Genomic DNA, 21,282 nt, shown 5'->3' with positions numbered 1-21,282 from the left:
CGGCTGTGTGTGGGGAGGCGGGGCGGGGGGGGCGGTGCCGCACGTTGCCGCCGTGTGTGGGAGCGGCACAGCCGCGTGCAGGGCCGTTACGTAACGAGTGGGGGGCGCCGTCCGCGTCCCCGAGCCGAGATGGACGGCTGCGGCGCGGGGCTGAGCGCGGGAAGCGGCGCCGGCGGGGATCGGCGCGGCGGGACGGAGTGCGGCGGCCGCGCGCCGGGCGGAGGCTTCGGGTAACGCGCGCTGATGCGGAGGGCGCGCGGGGCTCAAGGGGTATCGCCCGAATCGCGGTCGGCGGGGGCGGCCGGGCGGGGCGGCGGTGCGTGGAACAGGGTTAGACGCGGGGACCCGCAGCGGTCGGCCGTTCCGGGCTGAGTTCACGCGGCGCTGTGTTTGCGGTGCGGTGCAACGCGCAGCCGTGACGCCTCGGGTGAGTCGACGGGGCTGCGGCGTGCCGCGATGAGCAGCGAGCGGGGAAACGAGCGGCGGCTGTGAGCGGCGGCGTCGGTTTCGCGCCGGCTGCGGTGCGGCCCCGTCCCGGGCAGCCGAGGGTGAGGCGCTGAGCGCCGAGTTGTGCGGGCGTTGGGTGTGCCGGGATCCGGGGAGCTGCTGGGCTCTGAGCACGTGGGGGAGCGAGCGTCCATTGCTGGTATCGATGCCGGCGATATTTAGTACATCTGGAGCTTTTCGTTGGTTAGGATCTGCTCTCGGCTGGATTACGGTGCCTCTGCCAGCCAAAACGAGCTGGGTTCAGCACGGAAGGAGGGGACAGAAAGGTTAAAATGCAGAGAAATCAAAAGGTGTGGCATGAAATAGAGCAGATGAGCTTTAGGGCTTTTCCTCCAGTCCTGTGGGTCGAGCCGTACGGTGGAAATAGTTTTTTGGGGGTGGAATCTCCTATAGCAGAAGTCCCCATCGGAGTTCAACCTCTGTTTTGATCAGTGATCAGCTGGATTGGTGTCAGTCTCACAAAGATCTGATGGTGATGATCCAAGAAATCAAAAACTGTTTGCCTGAAGAGAAAAGGAGTTCCAGCAAGCCCAGCACTGTTAGTGCTCTCAATTACGCTTTACGGTGTGTACAGCAGGTCCGAGGTAAGCATGGAAAACGCCTGGAAGCACATGAGCTGTGCAGCAGCTTGATTTCAATGGACGCGTCTGACAACAGATAGCATTCAAACAAATGAAAACACTTCATCTATCCTGTCAACAATTGAGCTGCTCTAGTTTTTTTAGCTTCAAAGTCAGAATGCCCGCTTACTGCTTCGATCCCATTCCGCATCCAGGCACAGATAGGTGACTGCTAATAACTTGTCATGCATGTTGAGAAAACAGCATTTCTGTAGCTTGGAAAATGTACTGGATAGTTCTCCTGTGTTCTGCAGCAGAGCTAAGTAGCTCATCACTCTTTTGCTGTCACTTGCTGTCCTCTCTACTTCCTTGTGCTTCTCTTCTGCAGCATAGGTCACTCCAGTGGTATAATCAGTACTCTTTTTTTTTTTTCTTTGTTACTCCATAAACATTCTTCATCTCAACTTGGGCTTCATCAAAACAATGACAGTTAGGAGGGCTGTAAGAAATACTTTTAAAATTGTCTTCTTACTGACTTCCTTCTGTTTGTTTTGCATTTCTTGTTTCTTCAATTAGCAAACAATGAGTTTTTCCAGGCTCTTGGTGATCGAAGAGTGTTCCAGACGGGTGTGATGACATACAGCATAGGAGAGTTGGTGACAGTTGCATCAGAACACACTCCAAAAAACAGTGTAAGGAATTCAGACACGCTGAGAGGAGTTCATCACTTTCTGTTTCAGTCTCTATTCTATCACCTTGATATCTTTTAGGGAAACAGAAGTGTAAAATCAAAAAGCCTTTAAAAGGCAAACAGGTTTTTGTTAGTAATGGTAGATCAGTGTTACTGCTTATCTGTGCTGAATTGGCAGACCCAACAGCTGTAAGTGAAGAAATACTTCTGTTTCCTGTTTTCGTTTTTTTCCCAGACACAACCATGATCTGTGAGAATTTTTGAATTCACTTGCAGCATAATAATCTCCTCGGATGGCATAGCAGAATGTTTTCATACCTGATCAAATCCGTAGTTGTGAAGGTCTCTGGTTTCTGTTTGTGTTCTTGGATTATTTCTCGATTGATTAATCAATTTGCAGTACATGCTGTGGTTTCTGGCTCTATTGCAAAGAGTGCTGAGTTTCAGTACTATCACATACTCTATCAGAAAGTTCTCAGATTTCTGTACATGGAACCATGACCTGTGAAATCTAGGGGGAAATCTGTGGCCAGATAAGCAGTTGTTCTGGAAAATGGCAAGCATCTGTGGAATCTGTTTCAGTATTGATATTGCAGCCTCATTAGCATGAGTAAGTAATGAGTAAGCTGTGACGCTATGGCAGGCTGTAGTAGCTCACATGCGATTTTGTTTGGATGCTGGCTTTAGAAGCCTCTTCTGTACCTCTGTCGTTATGGTGTGTGGTTGTTTGTCCTGTAGTTCTTGTGGGAGGAGATTGGGGCGAAGTTTGACTTGTTTTTTTTTGTTTTTTTTTTTTTCATCCATTCAATATTGCTACCATGTGTTGAGGGAGAACTGCTTTTAATAAGGTTTGTTTTCTAGGACACCTTTGTGGCTGTGTTTTCCCTGCTCTCCGGGCGCATATTGCATATTTCTGAGCAGGCAGCATCCATTCTAAACCATAAGAAGAAAGTCTTGGAATCCTCCCGGTTTGTAGAGCTTCTTGCCCCTCAGGATGCAAGTGTGTTCTATGCACACACTGATCAGTCTCACTTGCCACTTTGGTGCACGGAAAGTCAAACAGGTAGGGCATAATAATGATTCTGTCTTCACAGAATGAGGATAGAATGCTTGTTTGCTCTAAATACTTACACTAGCAATATACTCAGGCCACCCTTCTTCCACTTGGAAAAGCTGAGTAGCTTTGCAGCTACTCCTAGCCTACCTGGAGTAAGTAAAATGCAGATGCCTTTTACTCATAAACAGATAAATGGCCTACAAGTAAAAGGCAGTTGCTATTTTACTCTTTCCAAATGCTTTCCAGAAAAGAAACAGAAGGTCTAATTGTCCATTTAGAATGGCTTAATCTACAGCTTAGAATTGATTAGGTGCTCTGTTATTATGGTCCTGTAGCAGAAATGCTAAGTCACAGCCTGAAGCAGTGATAGAGCACCTGGAGGGAAGGCAGGGCCAGCTCAGGAGAGCTCAGGTGCATGCAATGTTCTGAGTGATGGAAGGGCTGGAGCCAGGTTCCCCCCCCCTTCCCAGCCCTCACGTAAGGGTTGGCTGTGGAGGTGAGGGGATCTCTCTAGAGATCTCTGTGTACTCAAGGCTTTTCGAAGGTAAGTAGCTTTTTCCCTTCATTTCTGTGTCTATGGCTGTTGCATTTGGGCTTGTCCCCATTCGCTGCAGCCGTAGACTTTGCTACTCTGTTATTATTGCTTTATTTTCCATCATGTTATAGTGTTACAGATTCACTTGCAACCTGCTGTAAGAGTAGCTCATTGAACCCAGGTTGTACTGGGTTTTATTTGTTTGGTACTAAACGTGACTGAATGATAGTTTTTGAGCCTCACTTTAGCAGTGAGTGATTTGAGTAGCCAAGGCTCTGTTTTTTGTCTGCTTAGCTGGTGAACTGTTCTGGCATCAGTTCTTGGAAATCTGAAGTTTTCTCTGAATTTAACTCCAGGTCAGCCATTCCTCAGACTGGGCAGTGGAAGAAATATTTGAGATAGGAGCAAACTGTTGGCCAACTGATTAATAGCTGTTATAAGGAAGGCTGTGGGAGTTTGCTCTTGCTCAGAAAGCCTGGGGAATAAAGAGTTTGAAAGTTCTTGTAGGTGTGACCTGTTTTAGGATATAAACTGATACCTTCAATGTGTGTTCTTCTTATTAGCCTCACTGTATGACTATGCCCAGGTGAAATCCTTTTTCTGCAGGATCAGGCAAGTATATTATTATAGTTCTGTATTCATGAAGGCTGGGCACAGGGAATGCTATGGGGCACAGGTGGTGGTTTGTTGTCACAATGACCAGTGTGAACTCTGTTAGGGGAATGGCTTACTGTGTTCAATATCAGCATTCAGCAGGATGTTTTGAGTATCTTTTCCATAGTGATCATTAAGCTTGCATGGGGTAGAGGAAGAAACTGCTCGTGCATGTTTCTTTTAGGCCTAACAGCTTCCTTTTCTACTGCTGTGCAGTCGAAGAATGATTTCGTGGGAAAGAGTCCCCCTTCTGCAGTTTGAGAGTGGAGGCCGGGATGTTTTGTTTAAGATTGCTTGGGAGTTTGTGACAGAGGTAGTAATGGAAACTCGGTCATCTGAGTTCCAACACGAAATGCGAGTCAGGAGATGCTACTTTCTGTCACTGTGGGGTGGGATCTGTTGCTTTGTGCCAGACTAATCTTAGTACTGAAAGAACCAAAATATAACAGAGGCTGGCCTGTAATATCTGATGCAGCTCTTCTCCAAAATGAGGTGTCTCTTGATTTAATTAAGAGCTGTTAGTTTCTGAGCAGATAAAATACTTATTCCATCTGTCAGCAGATCACCAACATAGTCACGCTTTTCAAAAACTTGGGTCTAAAATAAACCTCCAAGTCTCTTCAGTTTAACGCTTGGAATAAGTTTAGCGGGGCAAATTTTAGTTTCAATTTGGGGAATTATGTGAGGTACACAAATACTGTGAAATGCTTAACTCTTTTTTTCATGTTTTCGTGCATCTTTCCGTCCTTCAACACAAACATTCAATTCTGTGAGCTTCATAAGTAAAAGTATCTGTTCACTAGCATACACAAGGGCTAAATATGAAAATTATTTGTGTTAGTTAAACTCTTTTTGTTATATCCAGATTCTGTTTGCTTTAATCAGAGAGCAACAATTTCTCGCTGACACTGGAGAAACCCTGCTTAATTAGGTTGATGGAATGAAGTCTGAGACACAGAGGTTTTTGCCTGAAAGTAGTACAGAGTAAAGAACAAAAAAAGAAAAAATACATGTATTTAACTTAGCACAAGAACAAGTTGTTGGTTCTCATGAATACGTTTGGATGAGAATTAGAAGGTGGTTGCTAACTATCAGAGTAAGGGCTTTTGGGAACTGCCTTTCAGTGCATGTGCTAGAGGCCAAGTATGTATGGGTTTTAGGGGAAGCAAGATCAGTATTGCTGAACGTGTTGGCCTGTGACTGCAGGGCGTTGTGCATAGAGCCTTGAGGGATTCACCCTCACGTGGTTCTGTGTGCTCTGCACGATTTACTTGTGTAAGGCTCTCAGTGCTGGTGTGAAGTATTTGGGTCTTGACACCGACACGTTAATTCCTTTTACTTTTCCTCAGAGGTGGTAAAGATCAAGAACAAGAAATGCACTGGTACCCATTCCGAATCACCCCATACTTGGTCCATGTCTGCACCGCTGTCCATGTGGATGCAGAGGCCTGCTGCTTGGCTTTGGCTGAGAAAATTCACTCTGGATATGAAGGCAAGTCAGGATGATCCAGTGAAAAACAAGACAATAGGGAAACAATGTATGAATGTCAGCTTACTTTGATTGGCGTTTGCACTTGGAAACTCTCACAGGTGTAACTTCCAGTGAGTGTGAGTGCACACATGCCTATCCAGAAGGCACATTTCTTCTTTGCTAGGTCCTGAGACCTTTGACCTCACTACATTTACAGTTGGGAGAGATTTGTATCACCTGTAATTTTGTAATGTCTCTTTGAGTTACTGATCAGAAGTAAGTGAACGGTTAAAAAGTTCAGAAGTCTGTAACACACAAACGTGGGAGAGCTAAGTTAGATTTTCTGTTTCAATGCATGTTTTGTGTTTCAGTAAATACTTCTTTTTCAATTAGCTCCTCGAATTCCTATGGATAAAAGAATCTTCACCACTACTCACACTCCGGGATGTGTTTTTCTTGAGATAGATGACAGGTGAGATTTGGATCTTAAGGATTGTGAGGTGTGTGTGGAGAGGTGGCAAAAAATCCACTGGTAATGCAGCTGTAAACAGTAGTAAACTATTTAACTGTGCAGCTGGCAGTAGTTAATGAAGCAAAATTGTTTTGTGTTAATTTTCAGTAATTATCTGTTAGTCATTGAAGTTCCAGAGGTTTTTCAAGAACGTAATCAGCTTTGACTAAAAAAGTGAAACTAAGCATAACTGCAGTCAGTTGCCCTTGGGGCAGTGGGGACCTTTGGTGATACAGATGTACAGTGTGGTTTTTCAGTGTTTGAGGAATCACAGTGCAGGTTGAAGCTTTAATCAGCTGCCTATTATAAACTTGAGCAGGCTGAAGTTGTCTCCTGCGGAGCCCCAGGGATGTTTTTACAACACACTTCACAGCATCTCTGTTGGATTTCTTACTGATAGTTTTGTCTGGAACCTCTGTGGTTTTTGTTTTCTGTTTTTCTTTCCCCCTTGACCCCACCATGTGTGGAAGCACAACAGAACTTCCAGTTTACCTCTCTGGGAACATAAATATTTGCATATTTATGTCATATTTGGGGATTAATAACTGGGTTGGAGAATGTTCTGTGGCTGTACTTCAGGTCATTGTAGATCATCTGTGGGGACTTTGCTGGCCAGCGAAGGTTAAAGAATGTAAATAGTCAAGACTGAATTACATGCAATGATAGTGTGTTTGTGTTTCAGAGCAGTGCCTTTGTTGGGTTACTTACCTCAGGATTTGGTTGGAACGTCCATACTGATGTATTTGCATCCAGAAGATCGTCCTTTAATGATCACTATTCACCGTAAAAGTGAGTACGATGGTCATAAAAAGAATTTAAACTCCTCCTAACATTGTTCATTACTCTCTTGCTTGCTATGTGACTGTTTTCCAGTCTGGACACAAATACACTGAGCAGTTAGATGTCAAGACCGTACCCCGGTCACTTGTGTTTGTGCTATTGCTGCTGTGCCATAAGGTAAACTAACCCTTGTTTCTTGGTTGTTTTTGTTCAGTCCTGAAATTTGCTGGGCAGCCTCCTTTTGAATACCTACCCATTAGGTTTTGCACTCAAAATGGGGATTATGTCATCCTGGATACCAGCTGGTCCAGTTTTGTGAATCCATGGAGCAGGAAAGTAGCATTCATCATTGGCCGACACAAAGTCCGAACGTAAGTCAGTTGTAGAAGTGAATTGTTGAAGCTAGGTTTTCTTAATTCTTTTCATTCTCAATACTTTGAAATATAAGGAAAAACCTACTTTTCTAAGCCGCGTGTGTACGTACTGGATGTCCAAACATTGTGACAATGAGAATGCCTTAATCAGAACACCAATTTGAAGTTCCTTTTTAGCTTTTACTTTTATCTAAAAGGTAGACCACTTTAGCAAGGAATTGATGTTTGGTTTTGATTTGCTTAACAGAGAAAGAAATTGCTAATTAAATGGGGGTTGGACTCGATGATCTCTGGAGGTTCCTTCCAACCCCTACAATTCTGTGATTCCTACAATTCTGTAATTGATAGATGTATGACCAAAATCTGGCTTGTTTTTCTTTGGAATTGTTTGCTTGGTAAATCTTTAGATTCTGCACCTGATTGATTTCATGTAAGAATTGAATTAGCATTGAATGTTTCAGTTAATGTTTTTCAGATGCCTCCCCCTGATTTCTGAGGTATTTGGAGATATGACTGACTGATGCTTCCTCTTACCTGGTTCCTTTCATAGGAGATGGCTTTTCTGGCAATGGCCTCTGAGTTCTCAAATTTAGTGCTTTTTTTTTTTTTTTTAAGACTTTTTGGAGTGTGAAGGAGGCAAAAGGGTGGGTGCTCATCAGCCTTTGCTCGTGTCATTGTGCCTGATGTATTGGCTTTCTGAAATCCTGAAGCCTTGCATTAAGCACTGCTTTCTTATCACAGCCTCACTACTCTAGCTTTAGCTGATGGTGGAACAGATGATATCCCTTTCTGTTGATTCAGGGAAAGTCAACATAAAATACAGGTTAATAATAGTAAACTCTCCTAACTCTGCTTACAGTTATATTTTCTTTATCAGTTTAGAATTAATTATGGAATTCTGTTGACTCTCTAGAAGCCCTCTGAATGAAGATGTTTTTGCTACAAGAAGTCAAGAAACTAGCAGTGTTGAGAAAGAGATAAAAGAATTGCAAGGCCAAATCTACAAGTTGCTTTTGCAGGTAAGGAAGATTAAAATCTCAAAACACCATTTTGCCTTTTGAATGAGAGACTGAAGGAACTGGGGTCTGTTTAGCAAACTTCTTTGCCTGCGCTCCTTTGGAAGAACATTTTAATTCGAGACAGGCTTGCGTGCCAGTTTTAAAACTAAGGCTCTATGTAGCCCATCTGATTAGAAAGCTGTTTGGACATGTTCTGCAGATATTTGTGTTGAAAGGTAGATCTTCATCCTGGGACGAGTGTGAGGATGGTAGAACTTTTTTTCTACAAGAAAATGGTAGAACTCAAAACAGTGCTGACTCTTCATTTAATTTTTTTCGTTGTTGTTGCTCACTAGGAGTTCTGTGTTGCAAACTGTTTTTCCTTTCTCTTTGCTTATTTTTTTCCTTCCACCTCTTTCCCCAATACAGCCAGTTCATAGCAACGTTTCTAGTGGTTACGGTAGCCTTGGTAGCAGTGGTTCTTATGAGCACTACATCAGTGTAGCATCTTCAAGCGACTCCAATGGAAATTGTGCAGAGGAAACACCAGAACCAGTGAGTTTTTAGATGTATCAATGCCTGTGCAGTAATAAAATCACATTTTAAGAAATGAAGAGTTACGATGTATATGTACATACATAAGAATTTTACTTCAGTGTAAAGGCATGTGGTTGTGTTCAAGCTAAGCATCCTTAAGCGGGTCAATTATAGAATGCTGGTTTTGGGGTTAGATCTTAATTTTGCTCAGAAAAGAGCAGATAGCTGCAGTACACTGAAGTTGTAGAGATTGAAGACTTGCTTGAAGACTGAAATTGAAGACGTGCTTAAAGTTTAGCCTTCTCAAAGAACTGGGGGACTCAAGGGGAAGAAGAAGCGAGAAAGCCACACAACTAGGGAGAGTGTTGCTGCACAAGATAAGTGGGGGGCTCTATTCGGTTTCGATTTTCCCATATTTTTTTTTTCCTCAAGAGAACATTAGAGTGGTGTTATTAACTTCTGTAGGAGTGGAGACGATCCTGTCCTAAAAGAGAAGCATTGTTACTTAATTTCTTTTTGAGACTGCTGGGTAAATAATCAGCAAATACTCTGAATTTGCATCAATATAAAAATGATGAAACTTAAATGATGAAGCTGTTTGGGCTTTATCACACAGTTAAATTCGCCATGATAAGTATGTTTACATATGCCAGTAGATGCTAGACTTAGGCTGACAGTCTTTCAGTTAGGAGTATACAAGAACCCAACCCCATCTCAATAGCCTCCTGTGTCCACTTCTATTCCTTTTAATCTGACCTCACGTTTTCATGTATCTCAAGGTGACTTTGCAGCAGATGTGTGCAGATGTCAACCGGATAAAGAATCTGGGACAGCAGCTGTATATTGCATCAAGGAGCAAGCCACAGGATGGAAACGAACAGCCTATGGGTTCAGAAGTGCTAGAAGGTAATGTATGTAATTGTGATCCTGAAGTTGATGGAAACTCTTGTAGGTCTGGAGCCGTGAACTTGGCTTACTGCTGAAGTACTGAAGTTGGCATGTTAACGTGGCTTGAATGTGGGAAGTATTTTGGTGGGGCTTTTTTGAGATGAAAATGCAGAACAACTTGGTAACGAGAGCTGTGCTGTGATAGGCCATATGTTCCTCTGAAGGTATCTCAGTGGGGGTTGCTTCCTTGTCTTTGAGAATTTTTCCTTTTCTAGGGAAGAGGCACAGCGCTTCCTGTTTTCTCCCGACCTTGAGAAGTGATAGCACAGAAGAACTGGGCAATGCACTTTATGATGATTCAAAGAAGACTCCACATGTTCCTTCTTATCAGCAGATTAATTGTGTTGATAGTATCATCAGGTAGGAAACAACAAAGCAGTTACAGTGAATAATACTGAAGATCCAGTTAGCGTAAGGTAATGTATGCAATTTGCATTGGCTGGATTTTGGGTTGGGATAAAATTCTGATTTGGAATATCTGCATTAAATATGTGAATCATATCTTTATCTCGTTTCTCAAGAAAGCCAGAACATGAAAAACTATTGTGGTAATTAAAAATTCTTTCCTTATTCAGCTCCTGTATATACTTATACGCAAACTGTATTGCCAACCAATATGCCACTATATTAGCAACAATTAGAACATTTGTATGATATCTCAGTTTTGTGCTTTCTTTTTGTAGGAAGGCACTACAGCAAAGCTATAATTTGCTCTTGAGTATTGTATCAATGGCTGTAACACCTTGAAAAGCTTCTACTTTAGTGGATAAGGTCTCTTTTTTTTTTTTTTTTTTTTTTAAATGGGAAGAGCTTCCTGTGATATGCTTATGTTTCAGATATCTAGAGAGCTGCAGTGTTCCAGTATTGAAAAGGAAATCTAAATCTTCTACAAATACATCATCATCTTCAGATGGTGACAAGAAAAACCAGCAAAGACTGCAGGAGGTCAGGGCATTGGGAGGTAAAGGATGCTGCTTATTGTAATGGAAACACCGATGTATTTTTTTCTGATATGCTACTGTTGTATGTTTCAAGGTTTCTTTTCATTTTTTTAAATCACTGCCACACAAACAGTGCAGATGTTTTGGTTACAGACAGTAAATATCTACTTCCCTTGCCCAGATCGTGCAGTTAAGCAGAAGTTACAGTAGTAAGTCTTCGAATTTAGAATCCATCAGAAAGTACTTGCTGTTGCTAAATAAGCCTTCTGTAGCTCACTGGTTTTATGCCACATTTAGTGTACTTCGCCATTGTAGTGGTATATGAATGTTACATTTATTTGTGTGTATATCTATTTTATTTAACAGTTTGCATGGTTGAGTGGTTGCTTCTGAACCAATCAGATTTGATGGCTTAGGAGCAATTGAAATGCTTGGAAAGAAATTCAAAGTAAAAATCTTTTAATTTACCAATAGATACTGCTGTTCTTTTATCAGTTAATTCCCAAACTCCAGTATTTGCTGATCAGGAAGAAATGGTGAAGAAGCAGACCAATGAAGGCATTGTGGGAGCTCCTCTGCCAGGCCTGAGCCTGTCCAACAAGTCTCTGAGTGTGGTATCTGCCACCAGCCAGTGCAGTTACAGCAGCACTATTGTGCACGTCCCACACCCTGAATCAGGTACTATTCATTCTTGGAAAATATTGACTAGACTCACTGATTTTTAGATTGAACAATATTTTCTGACTGAAATATGCAGTAGGAAACTTGTATTTCAGAGCTCATATTCATCAGAACGTATCTCAATTGAACACAATTGAGGCACTTCTGCAGATGCTGTGAAGAAAACTTGAGCCTGAAAATGTTTACAGTGTTTTTATGAAGCTTTGAGTGCCTGTTTTCCTTTGTGCTGTCACTTCGTTACATACTTCTCAAATGCAACAGTGAGCTGTTGAAAATAAACGTGATTAGTGGGCTGATATTACTTAATGCAGAAACACAAAAACGAGTATTTTGCTGCAATCGTAAGAGGTATGAGGAAAGAACTAATTTGCTGAATTTGTGTTAATGTAATTGAGTGTAAGTGGTACCCTGCAGTGTCTGTCTGCTCAGTAGCTCAGGTGTTTATTTTGTCTAGCCCTCTGCATACTGTGGGTGTTGACCCCAGAAGGCCAGATCAAAGTCTGATTTATTTTCTTTCCTCTCCAAAGAAGTGACTACAATGGAGAATACTCATGTTGGAAATGAACACGTCGAGCTGCCTCCTCTGAATGCTCAGAATCCTGTTACAGTGGCTGAGGAGTTAAAGCCAGTTGGGTTAACAAAAGAGGCTTTGTCAGTCCACACGCAAAAGGAAGAGCAAAACTACGTGGACAGGTTCCGCAGGAGGATCTTGCTCTCTCCGTTTAGGACTTGCCTTCAGTGGGATAGCAGAAGTAACAATGGGCATTCCTATGACCAAGGTAGGCAGTGCTTTTGAGAAATACAGATTTACTGGGCTTATTTTAAAAGCTTAGCAATGAAAACTTGTTCTTCTTTGTGTGATTTGTTGAAAAATCTTACTGTGGCTGAGAACAGAGTAGTTCTGAATTGTCAAGACCTGACAGTGTCATTGCCCGTGCTGAAGATCTGCTGCATTTTGGTTGTTGCTGTTTCAGACTTCTTGTAAAGCTCCCAAATACTGCAGCAAACCTGATCTGTCTGAAATAGCTTATTGCCTCCTTTTGAAAGAATATGAAAGATCTGACTGGGATAATTCCCCCCCCCCCCCCCCCAAAAAAAAAAAAAAAAAATTGATGGTAGGAAGGGAAAACATTGTGGGTATGTCTGCAACTCTATCACTGTAGTGTGTGGAAGAATTATGCAGAACTATCCAGAACAAAGACAGCTCTGTGAATGAGCTACACTCAATGATCTGGATGTTTCTTTTTATTTTTTTTTTCTTCTTTATCTCCTGTTTTTTTTGTTTATTTTATATTTTTTTCTGTCTGTCATTTCAATGAACGTCTCTTTTTTTTTTTTTTTTTTCCTCAGGAAATTCTCCTTCTAAGGAGATGACTCCAACTACCTGTAAAAATGGCAAAAAAGGAAAATTCAGACAACGGAAGCCTCAGAGACAGTCCTCAGATAGACGATCTTGTAGTAAAAACAGAAACGGTCTTCAATGTGAGAAGAGAAGAATTCAGAAGCAGTCACTTTCTCCCTCAGAAATGTCCTGTTTAAGGTCCTCCAGTACGAATTGCTTTCCTCCTGTGGGATTTCCTGTCTATTCAGATGCACTGTCTAGTTTTCCGGCCTCTTCTACAGGAGAGGAACTTGCTATTTGCTCAACAAAACCTGAGCCCATGTCACTGTCACAGCTGTGCTGTGGAGCACCATCATTTCCAGCACTTTCTCCCCCAAACATAGGGATGTTTATGGCTGTGTTTTTTCACAATTTCCCTGTATATACTCAGATGCCTCAGTATGCCTTTCTTCCTAGCCCTCAGAACGTTTATCTCCCTTCTTCATATCCATGCTCTACTCTACCTCCTGCCCCTCCTCCTCCAGCTCCATCACCAATAGCCCCAATCTCTGCGGATCAGTCCTGTCCGGCCTCTTCTGCCACATCCACTGAGGAGCAGCCGGAGGGCCAACATGGCTGGGCCTTACAGCTGAGTAGTTCACGGAGCAGCTCCCCGCTTCAGCTGAATTTGCTTCAAGAAGAGCTGCCAGAATCTGTGGAGCCTTCAGTTAACACTGATTTTAAAGCAAGTACAGAAGCTAAATGTGTAAGTAACAAAGATCTTTAGTGTCAAGGAGAAACTGACTTCCACAATGTTCAGTCACCAGATTCTGTTAGCTTCTCTTACCGATATCTATGCTCTGTAGACTGCAGGGCACAAATAGCAAAGGAGGCAGAGAAACTACGCTTGAGCCCATGGGAACTTGTAGCAGTGCGGAGTTGGTGCTCAGTAAATGCCACAGATGTGAGATCTGGTCTAGGCTGCTGCAAGTTGTTCTTGCTCAGTGTTTTGGCAGCACTTTATTTTTTTCCCATTAAATTGTCAGCAGTTTTGGGTGGGCTTTTATGCATGTGGAACTTGGTTAGGACTACATGGTTCTCATCTTTTTCACTGAGTCCCACAGTCTCTGTGGAGAGTTAAAACAAAGGGAAGATACTTTTCTAATTACTCCCTCTGTCTCCCAGGGATGCAGCTAATGACCGAAGAACAGGGATCCGTGTGGGTCGGTTTCCATACATGGGCATAGAAAAGGCCTCTCCAGCTTCCGCGGTAAACTCAGAGGCAGGAATCTGAGCTCTGCAGGCAAGGAAAAAAAAAGTCTCGGGAATCCAGTTTGTGCTGAAAAGGCTGGATCAGCTGAAACTGCAGGGTAGGGTCCTGAGGGGAAGTTGATGTATCTGTAGTTGCTGAAGCTATGAGCTTAATGCAGTGATTCAGGGGAATGCTTTCATTTTCCCTGTAGGGCAACATCGCTTAATGTATGTGGCTGCTCTGTTCCACCTAACAGAGCATGGAGAAAACTGACTCTTGTCCGCAAAAAACTCGACTTAATGTAAAAGTACAATATCTTGAAGGAAACCCTGTGGGGAAAGATCTGCAGCATGAATCAGAAAGTCTTGGACGCTTGTTGGTTTCACGTGTGAAGAGTTTTATCATGAGTTCTAGCTAGCCATTCATTTTCAGAGCTAGAAATTCCAAAGCTATTGAACTGATGCAAGAATTTGTCAACATGTCACAAATTCAGTAAATGCATGAACTTCCTTTTTCAAGCTCGAGGGTGACTTCCATGGATGTTTGTTTTGATTTTTGTTTCCAGGACGATAGTCGGGAAGATAGTGGTAACAGTGCTAGTAGCCATTGTGCTTCATGTGAATTTACTGACCGCTTGCTGCGTGAGGACGCCCAGTCAGGCGCGGGTTCAGCAGCATCAGGCAGTGGATTGGCTTTATCTAGTTCTTTAGGCTCTCGCTCCTGTGAAACTTCTGGTGGTGGCACAGGTAAGGAAGTTAAGATCTGGACATTTGCTACTCCAGTGTTAGGTGGGTTGCTAACGTGTTGGTAAGTCATTTAAAAAAAAAATTACTGTGATGGGAGTGGGAAGTCCCAATAAGAGGCTGTGTTGTCATTATTTTTCACCAGCTTTCAGTGTTTGAGGCCAAATTTTGTTCAGTCACAACAGTCAGAAATGAGAGTCCAGAAGTTGTTCCTTAAAACTGTAAGTTAGGCTTCTAACTTATGCTCATCAAGTTATTTTTCTTTGTATTAGAGGGTGGTTTGCATCTTACTTGAGTAAGGATAAGTCTGCATAGAACAGGGCTTCTTGGAACAAAAGCAGGGAAGTTGAGACAAATCTTGAGAAGAGTAAGTAAAACTTTGGAGGTCTCAAGCAGTTTAATAGAATGGATTTTATCTTTGAATTTTCAGTAAGTGGTAATCTCTTACCAGAGGAGTCATCTGAGAGGGCCTGTGTTCACCCTATTGGAAATAGCTTGCACAAACACTCTGGTGAATTTTACTATTTGTGCTGGATCATGAAGGCCTTGTCAGAGTTGATTTTTTTTTCATGGTGATTCTCAGCAGGCAGTAGGAAAAGCAGCAAGTATTTTGCCAGTAACGATTCTTCTGAAACTTCCAAAACAGAGACTAATCAAGAAGCAAAAGAAAAACAGACATCTCATAAATCTAAACATGAGTCAGCCTGGGTGACGATGGATCGCACACCTGAGCAAGTTCTAATGACGTACCAAATGCCTCACAGGTTAGAAAGCATCAACGTTTTCTGACATATAGTTTGGAATTGTGCAAGGGAGAAATGTAGAGTTAAAGACAAGACCCTGGAAATACTGTATGGACCAATAAGTTAAAAACAAGACCCTGGAAATACTGTATGGACCAATAAAACTCAGGAGTTGTGTTCATTTACTGTTTTAGGCTCTGGGCATTTCTTTTAATCTACTTTTTGCCTGTATTTCTTTAACACTTAAGATATGATAACATGAAGCCTCTTTGTTGAAGTGCTAAGCAGATTGGATTTTGCTCTGCACTTTGCATTGAAGGGTAAGAATATTTGTGGTGTTTGAATGCTTCTATGTAATTTGTGGTGAGATTCCTCATTTTAAAAAACTAAATAAGCCAACCTGAAAGTTAAATTGGTGTTGAAAAAGCTTCCCAACTAAAAGAAGGTATAACAAAACAGTTACTTCTCATTGGCTGACTTCAGCCTTACACACAGCTGTATCCCACAGTCAATATCAGCAATGCTTGCCTCGTTGTATTCAGTGCAGCTGCATTAACAGGTGTCTGTGGTTCGTTTTGTTTTACAGAATTAAAGAGGAAGTTTTAAAAGAGGATATGGAGAAGCTGGTAGTCATGCGACAGCAACAGCCTTGGTTTTCAGATAGGCAAAAGAGGGAGCTTGCAGAAGTGCATACGTGGCTCCGGACACAGACTGTCCCACTACAAATCAACACTCAAGTAAGGATTGTGGAAGGAATCAGCTGCTTATTCACGTCTTGGCTAGCTAGAGGTAGTGCTGCTTCCAGCTAATGTGATTTTTACAGCATGAGGGTCACTGATAGCTGTTACTTGTGAATGCTGGAAGGCTTGAGAATACTAGCTAAGTGTTGGAAGTGCAAGTACATGCCTCTGAAAATTAAAGTTCTCTGTATGGTCTCTGCTTTTTTAAAGAGATTTCATTCAATTCACGAGAAATTTCAAGAGATTGCAGCATATCGTGCTACCAGGATGGATTCTTTGCAATATCCAGGGAATTTAAATGATATGTCCTTGTTCCTTTCTAAAGGGATGTGTTACGTGTGACATCAGGGAAGCAACTTGTGAGGCTGCAATGGCTGATGACAATATGGAAAACAAGGGAAAATCGCTTCCAGTCTTGGAACACTGAAGACATCCCTGCCTGTGACAGTAAAACTGGTTGGAATAATTCCCATTCCCTTTTCCTTTGGCTTTGCAAGATGCTAGCAGCAAATCTCTCCAGCTGTCTTCTCCCACCATGAGCAATCATACACAAAACTAAACCTTTCTCCATTACTCCCTTTGCTCCTGGCAGGATTTTGAAGGCAATGTTTCACTGGGAGGTTGTTTGTGATGTCAGGAAGGACAACTTGACAAGAACGAATGATTGTGGATGGATTGTTTCTAACTTCTGATTGCTCAGTGCTGAGCAAAATATAAAGATTTTTTTTGTGTTGTGGTGGTGCTGTACTGTTTGTTTTTTGTTGTTTTTTTTTTTTTTTTTTTAACTGAACGGGTAAGAGTTTGAAAAGATGCAGTGGTTATGAGCTTACATTGGCACAGCCCTGTTTGTTGTCCATCGAGGTAGATGTATTTGTACCAGTGAATCTGAGCTACATCAGAACATCCTTCAATTTTGTTTATTCAGTCTGCAAAGATCTAAACTAGGGGTTCAGAAGATGCTTTGAGGCTTTAAGTTCTGCAGAATACCATAGCCTTTTAATGAGTGACTGAAAACTGGGTAAGTTACTGGGCATCAAAATACCTTTCTTCAGCTTGTGACCATCAAAGAAGTCCAATAAACTGAAGTGAAAAAGAGCAAAGCTATTCCTTATGCTTCTCACAAGTATTTTTTGAATGTTGTTTTTCAGCTTTTTGTGTGATGTAACTCATCTGTTACATGAAAGGTTTTCAGTTTTATTTACTAATGAGCTTCTTGTTGAGTAAGTTAAATAATACTTCGACTTCAGATAAGTGGAAGAAATATAAATTTATCTATAGGCTTTTCCTATTTTTCTAATCAATTCAGTGGAAATCTTTGTCACTGAAGCTTATTTCATGGAATGTTATTTTTATTGTATTTTAAGTGTTCAAGACTATTTCAACTCGGGCAGTGTTGTTTTTTACAGTATTTCTGCTCATTTTGTTTATATATACTGCTTTCTCTTTATTCTTAAGCTGCACTTCTTTGGTTTTCATCTTGAGCTTTTCTTTCTTAACTGTTGTAAATCAGCAAAGATTCATGCATTCTCAGTATCTCATGTGCTTGAAGTTTAAATGCTTTTTAAAATAAGAATCCTCAATAGATGCTCACATACAGAAAGTTATACACTTGTAGGAAAGTCCCCAACTTGCACAGTAAGTGTGGTACCTTACCCATGTTTTTACTTCCAGCACTTTCCAAACATGGAATGTGGGTTTTATAACCTCACTGCCTGAAACATGTGCTCTAAAACCTGTAGTAAGATGCTTTTTGTATGGGTTATTTCCCTAGCAGGGAAGGTTCTTAACTAACTTATTTAACTTAATTGAATCAGTTCTGGTTAGCTGTACTTAAATTCACTGCTTTAATATGGTTTGAGGCTTAGTGAAATAATCTGTTTCATACAGTGAAGTGAATATTCCAAATAAGGCCATTTATGTCCTTCAGGAGAGTTTAAATGTGTAAGCCAGAAGAAAAGTGAGATTAGTTATAATGCTAAGACATCTGTTTTATGGAAGAACAAGACTTAGTTTTGGATAATGATAACTTAGTCCTAATAACTTGAATAATCCCTTTAATTCATAGGTCTGGGGATGTGTCCTTATCCCTCTTGTATGGAGAGGCAGAGGCACGAAGGACGTGCACAGGTGCACAGCCCCACTTCATACAAACCCAGGAGTGTGGCCAGGGATCTTGGTTCACTCTGTCCAGTGCTGTCTTTGCTGTAAATGGTCAAGATTCTCACCTGGACACACAAATTGTTATTATAGTGTTTCTTCTTGGAGAATGTTAACCCTTCCTGTGCTGACTATTGCATGAACCTGTGCTCAGTAGATCCATATGAAAGCTGAAATCCTGGACAGTTTTTACAGTGGTGTGACCACTGTAGCCCACTGTCATCACGTGCAGTGCAGGAGCACGAGCCTTGGAGTTTAAATACGAAGCACATAATCCTGGCTCAAGCTTAGGTGCAAGATTCTTTAAGAGAAACCAAGTGGTGAATGGGTGCCTTGTGTGATAATGACACTGAATCGTTTGCTCAGGATCACAGTCTTATCTGCAAAACTGAATTTAAGACAAAAAACAGTTTTCCAAACTGTTCTTTACCCCATTGAAACAGCAACATCTAGCAACAAAGTGCCTTATCAGGCCTCTTGGGAAGGACCTTGTTTCTGTAAGCTTTTAGGAACGGATGGTTTTTACTTCAGCTGATGTCAGTTTTTCACTCTTCGTAGCCTGCTGAAGTAGTCACAGTGAAACAGTTGTGATCTGGAAGAGCGACGGAGTAAATACTGCAGCCAGATGTGCACTGTTTTGTGTGACTTTGTTTTGGCTGATATAGTTAAAATACTAGAGACAGTTTAAAGCTTCTCAAAGTTCTAGTTTTTAGTCACCAAAGGGGATAAACTCAAGTACAGCAATGTCACAGTTCTGGCCCCTGTGGGGGTTTCAGCAGTTTGGATTAAGCAGGCTGCTTTTTTCCTGTTCAAAATTAGTTTTATGTTTAAAATAAGCTAATTGCTGTGCAGATGCGTCATGGCATTGGTATGAACAGAAGGGGGACCCCAGTGTTTTTTTGCAGCGTGTGATGAATGTGTTGGTGAGTTTATCCTCCAGCTGAATCAATTTTAAATCACAATTGAATGAATACTTGCATTAGTCGATAAGAATATTTCACTGAAGTATTATTCAGCTGTGGTTTAATTTGCAGTTGTGATTTTTCACTGTACAACCTGGAAGGACACCTGTTTTTATAAACAAAACAAAAAAACATCCAATAACTTTTTGAAGCATGTTTGCTTTTGTTATTGGGTAATTTCTGGAACATTCAGTATTTTGTAGGTGCAGTGAAAATGATCCCCATTGCTATTTATGCTGTTGGTTTTTTGTTGTACTTTTTGTGCGTTGTTTTCCAGGATATGCTATTTTGTTTCTGTACGTGTCCCAGCTAGAGGGGCACAAACACTGAATGTGAAGGATTATTGCTGGATGTATGAAGTGCTCAGCTTTGGTGTGCACAGTTGAAAGCTTCTGTCTCTCCCTGAGTTTGTTAGAGAAGAGTAAATAAACACTGTGAGAGCACTTGAGCCTCACCATGCTAAAAATTGTTTTCTAGAGAAAACAGAAGCAATTCGTGGGTTATCACAGATGTGTCTCCTCGAGCAAGAAAGCTCTTAATTGCAGAGAAACAATTTGCTGATCAAAAGTGATCAGTTTGGCTTGAGTGCTCTTCCTGCACTCCTGTTGGGAGGAAAGCCTGAGGTGGAAGCTGTCGAGAGCTGTAGTTACAGCAGCACTGGGGAGAAGCTGAGTTTGCTGCTTCTCTGTCAAGAGCTGGGCAGGCTCCCTGGTCTCAGACACTGGAGATAACTTGCAGTGCTTGTTTTTTCACTTATTCTTCATTATTTTATTTAGTTTGTTTGCCATTTTGGAAGAGGCTTTAACAGTTGTTCTTCAAGTCTTCATAAGCTGGATACCTTTTCCTGCCTCTGAGATAAATGAATAACTATTGAAGATTTAGATAAATTTGAAGCCTTTTCCTACAGGTTTTTATTGACTGATGAGGTGGCAGGGAAGGAGTAATTTCCAGTCAGACACTGACTTGTTGCACTGTGTAAGAGGAAGACAAATGTTCAGAAGGCTTGATGTACCTATGTACTATGCAGTGCATCCAGCTACTCTGCATTCGTGAGGACATTTTTCTTTGTTACAGCTGGTTTCATCTATCTTATGACTTATCTGATGTGAACGAGTTATATCGAGCCTGTAGGCCTTGTCTAGGCAGAACAGGTGGAGATTTATGAGGTATGTGCTACATTGATCTCAGTTATATGTATCTTAGGCAAAGTTTAATTCAAGCTTTCTGAACCTTGATTAGTGTGAGGTTTATGCGAAGTACAAAGTGAACGAAGTAGGACTTTGCAGCTCAAACTATTGGTGTGTATCATGAAGACTGATATTGCCTAGAGACAGTTCTTGAGTCTCTAGCTTTATTCATTGCAGACACTATCAGGGTGTACCTGGGACTGAGATAAAGTGTGCTAGGGCTCAGGAAACAAAGGAATCTTAGAATGTCTCATGTTGGAAGGGACCCTCGGGGATCAGATACAACCTCTGGCTCCTCGCAGGGCCACTCAGAACTCATACCCTGTGTCTGAGAGCACTGTCTGTAATGCTTGAATCCAGGAGTCTTGGTGCTGTGGCACCTACCCTGGGGAGCCCTTTTCGTGCCCACTGCTCTGATCAGAAGAGACCTAGTTTATCATTCTCTCTATGAACGTCTGTAATGGGCTTGTTTAAGCTTTTCAGTAGTTTTTCTTCACTATCTTTGGGTATTGGAATTCTGCTGTCAAGTCATCTCATTCTCCACTGACAGTTTGCACTGAGTTCAAAGTCCTGTCATTGACAGCATTACTGTTTACATTCTGCTGTATTTGATCATTTTCAGCTACAATTAGCAAAGCTTTTGTTATGCACTGGCAATTCTGTTGTCTTAAGCAGCTGGGGCTGGTCAAGGTGCTGCAGAGAAACAGACTTGGTCAAACTGTATTTGTGAGTGATATTTCCAGAGGCTGTAGGAATAGACGCTTGATCCTGACATGTGCTTATTTTGTAAGGGTGCCTCAGGAATGACAGGAGGGGACTGGGTACCACCTGTGCTGCCATCCTTCACTAGCATTATCAGAGCCCGCCCTTCCCAGCATTTCCAATTGCATCAAGGGATCAAATAATGAAGGAGAAGCTCCTCTTACACGCAG

General features: G+C 41.8%; 1 protein-coding gene across 9 annotated transcripts; it reads left to right on the top strand.

The window, feature by feature from the left end:
* Positions 1-117: 117 nt before the first annotated feature.
* On the top strand, positions 118-21,281 carry PER3 (period circadian regulator 3). 9 transcript variants are annotated; one of them, XM_048967718.1, is made up of 22 exons: positions 118-230; positions 940-1,091; positions 1,644-1,759; positions 2,620-2,821; positions 3,914-3,962; positions 5,354-5,496; positions 5,869-5,947; positions 6,669-6,775; positions 6,981-7,137; positions 8,054-8,159; positions 8,568-8,693; positions 9,455-9,581; positions 9,839-9,983; positions 10,460-10,584; positions 11,060-11,242; positions 11,773-12,024; positions 12,596-13,332; positions 14,384-14,564; positions 15,145-15,325; positions 15,891-16,041; positions 16,370-16,500; positions 16,637-21,281. In XM_048967718.1, the coding sequence occupies exons 1-21, from the start codon at positions 130-132 to the stop codon at positions 16,469-16,471; spliced, it is 3,522 nt and encodes a 1,173-aa protein (XP_048823675.1). In that variant the 5' UTR covers positions 118-129; the 3' UTR covers positions 16,472-16,500; positions 16,637-21,281. The 9 variants fall into 9 exon arrangements, 8 of the variants coding, with proteins under 8 accessions (XP_048823675.1, XP_048823677.1, XP_048823678.1 ...); XM_048967720.1 differs by having other exon boundaries at positions 11,776-12,024; positions 16,370-21,281; XM_048967721.1 differs by having other exon boundaries at positions 15,208-15,325; positions 16,370-21,281.
* The last annotated feature ends 1 nt before the right edge of the window (position 21,282 follows it).

This window comes from Lagopus muta, chromosome 21, assembly GCF_023343835.1.
Source record: "Lagopus muta isolate bLagMut1 chromosome 21, bLagMut1 primary, whole genome shotgun sequence".
NCBI lineage: Eukaryota > Metazoa > Chordata > Aves > Galliformes > Phasianidae > Lagopus > Lagopus muta.
The sequence above is the reverse complement of the archived record's forward strand: the minus strand, read 5'-3'. Positions and strand labels throughout refer to the sequence as shown.

What these genes read in the sequence shown, in the direction of transcription:
- PER3 (XM_048967718.1), top strand. Translation starts at nt 130, where the DNA reads ATGGACGGCTGCGGCGCGGGGCTGAGCGCGGGAAGCGGCGCCGGCGGG. An exon ending in CAAGTACAGAAGCTAAATGT is followed by an intron (nt 13,333 to 14,383) that starts GTAAGTAACAAA and finishes TTTTGTTTCCAG; the next exon opens with GACGATAGTCGGGAAGATAG. An exon ending in CACTACAAATCAACACTCAA is followed by an intron (nt 16,042 to 16,369) that starts GTAAGGATTGTG and finishes TCCTTTCTAAAG; the next exon opens with GGATGTGTTACGTGTGACAT.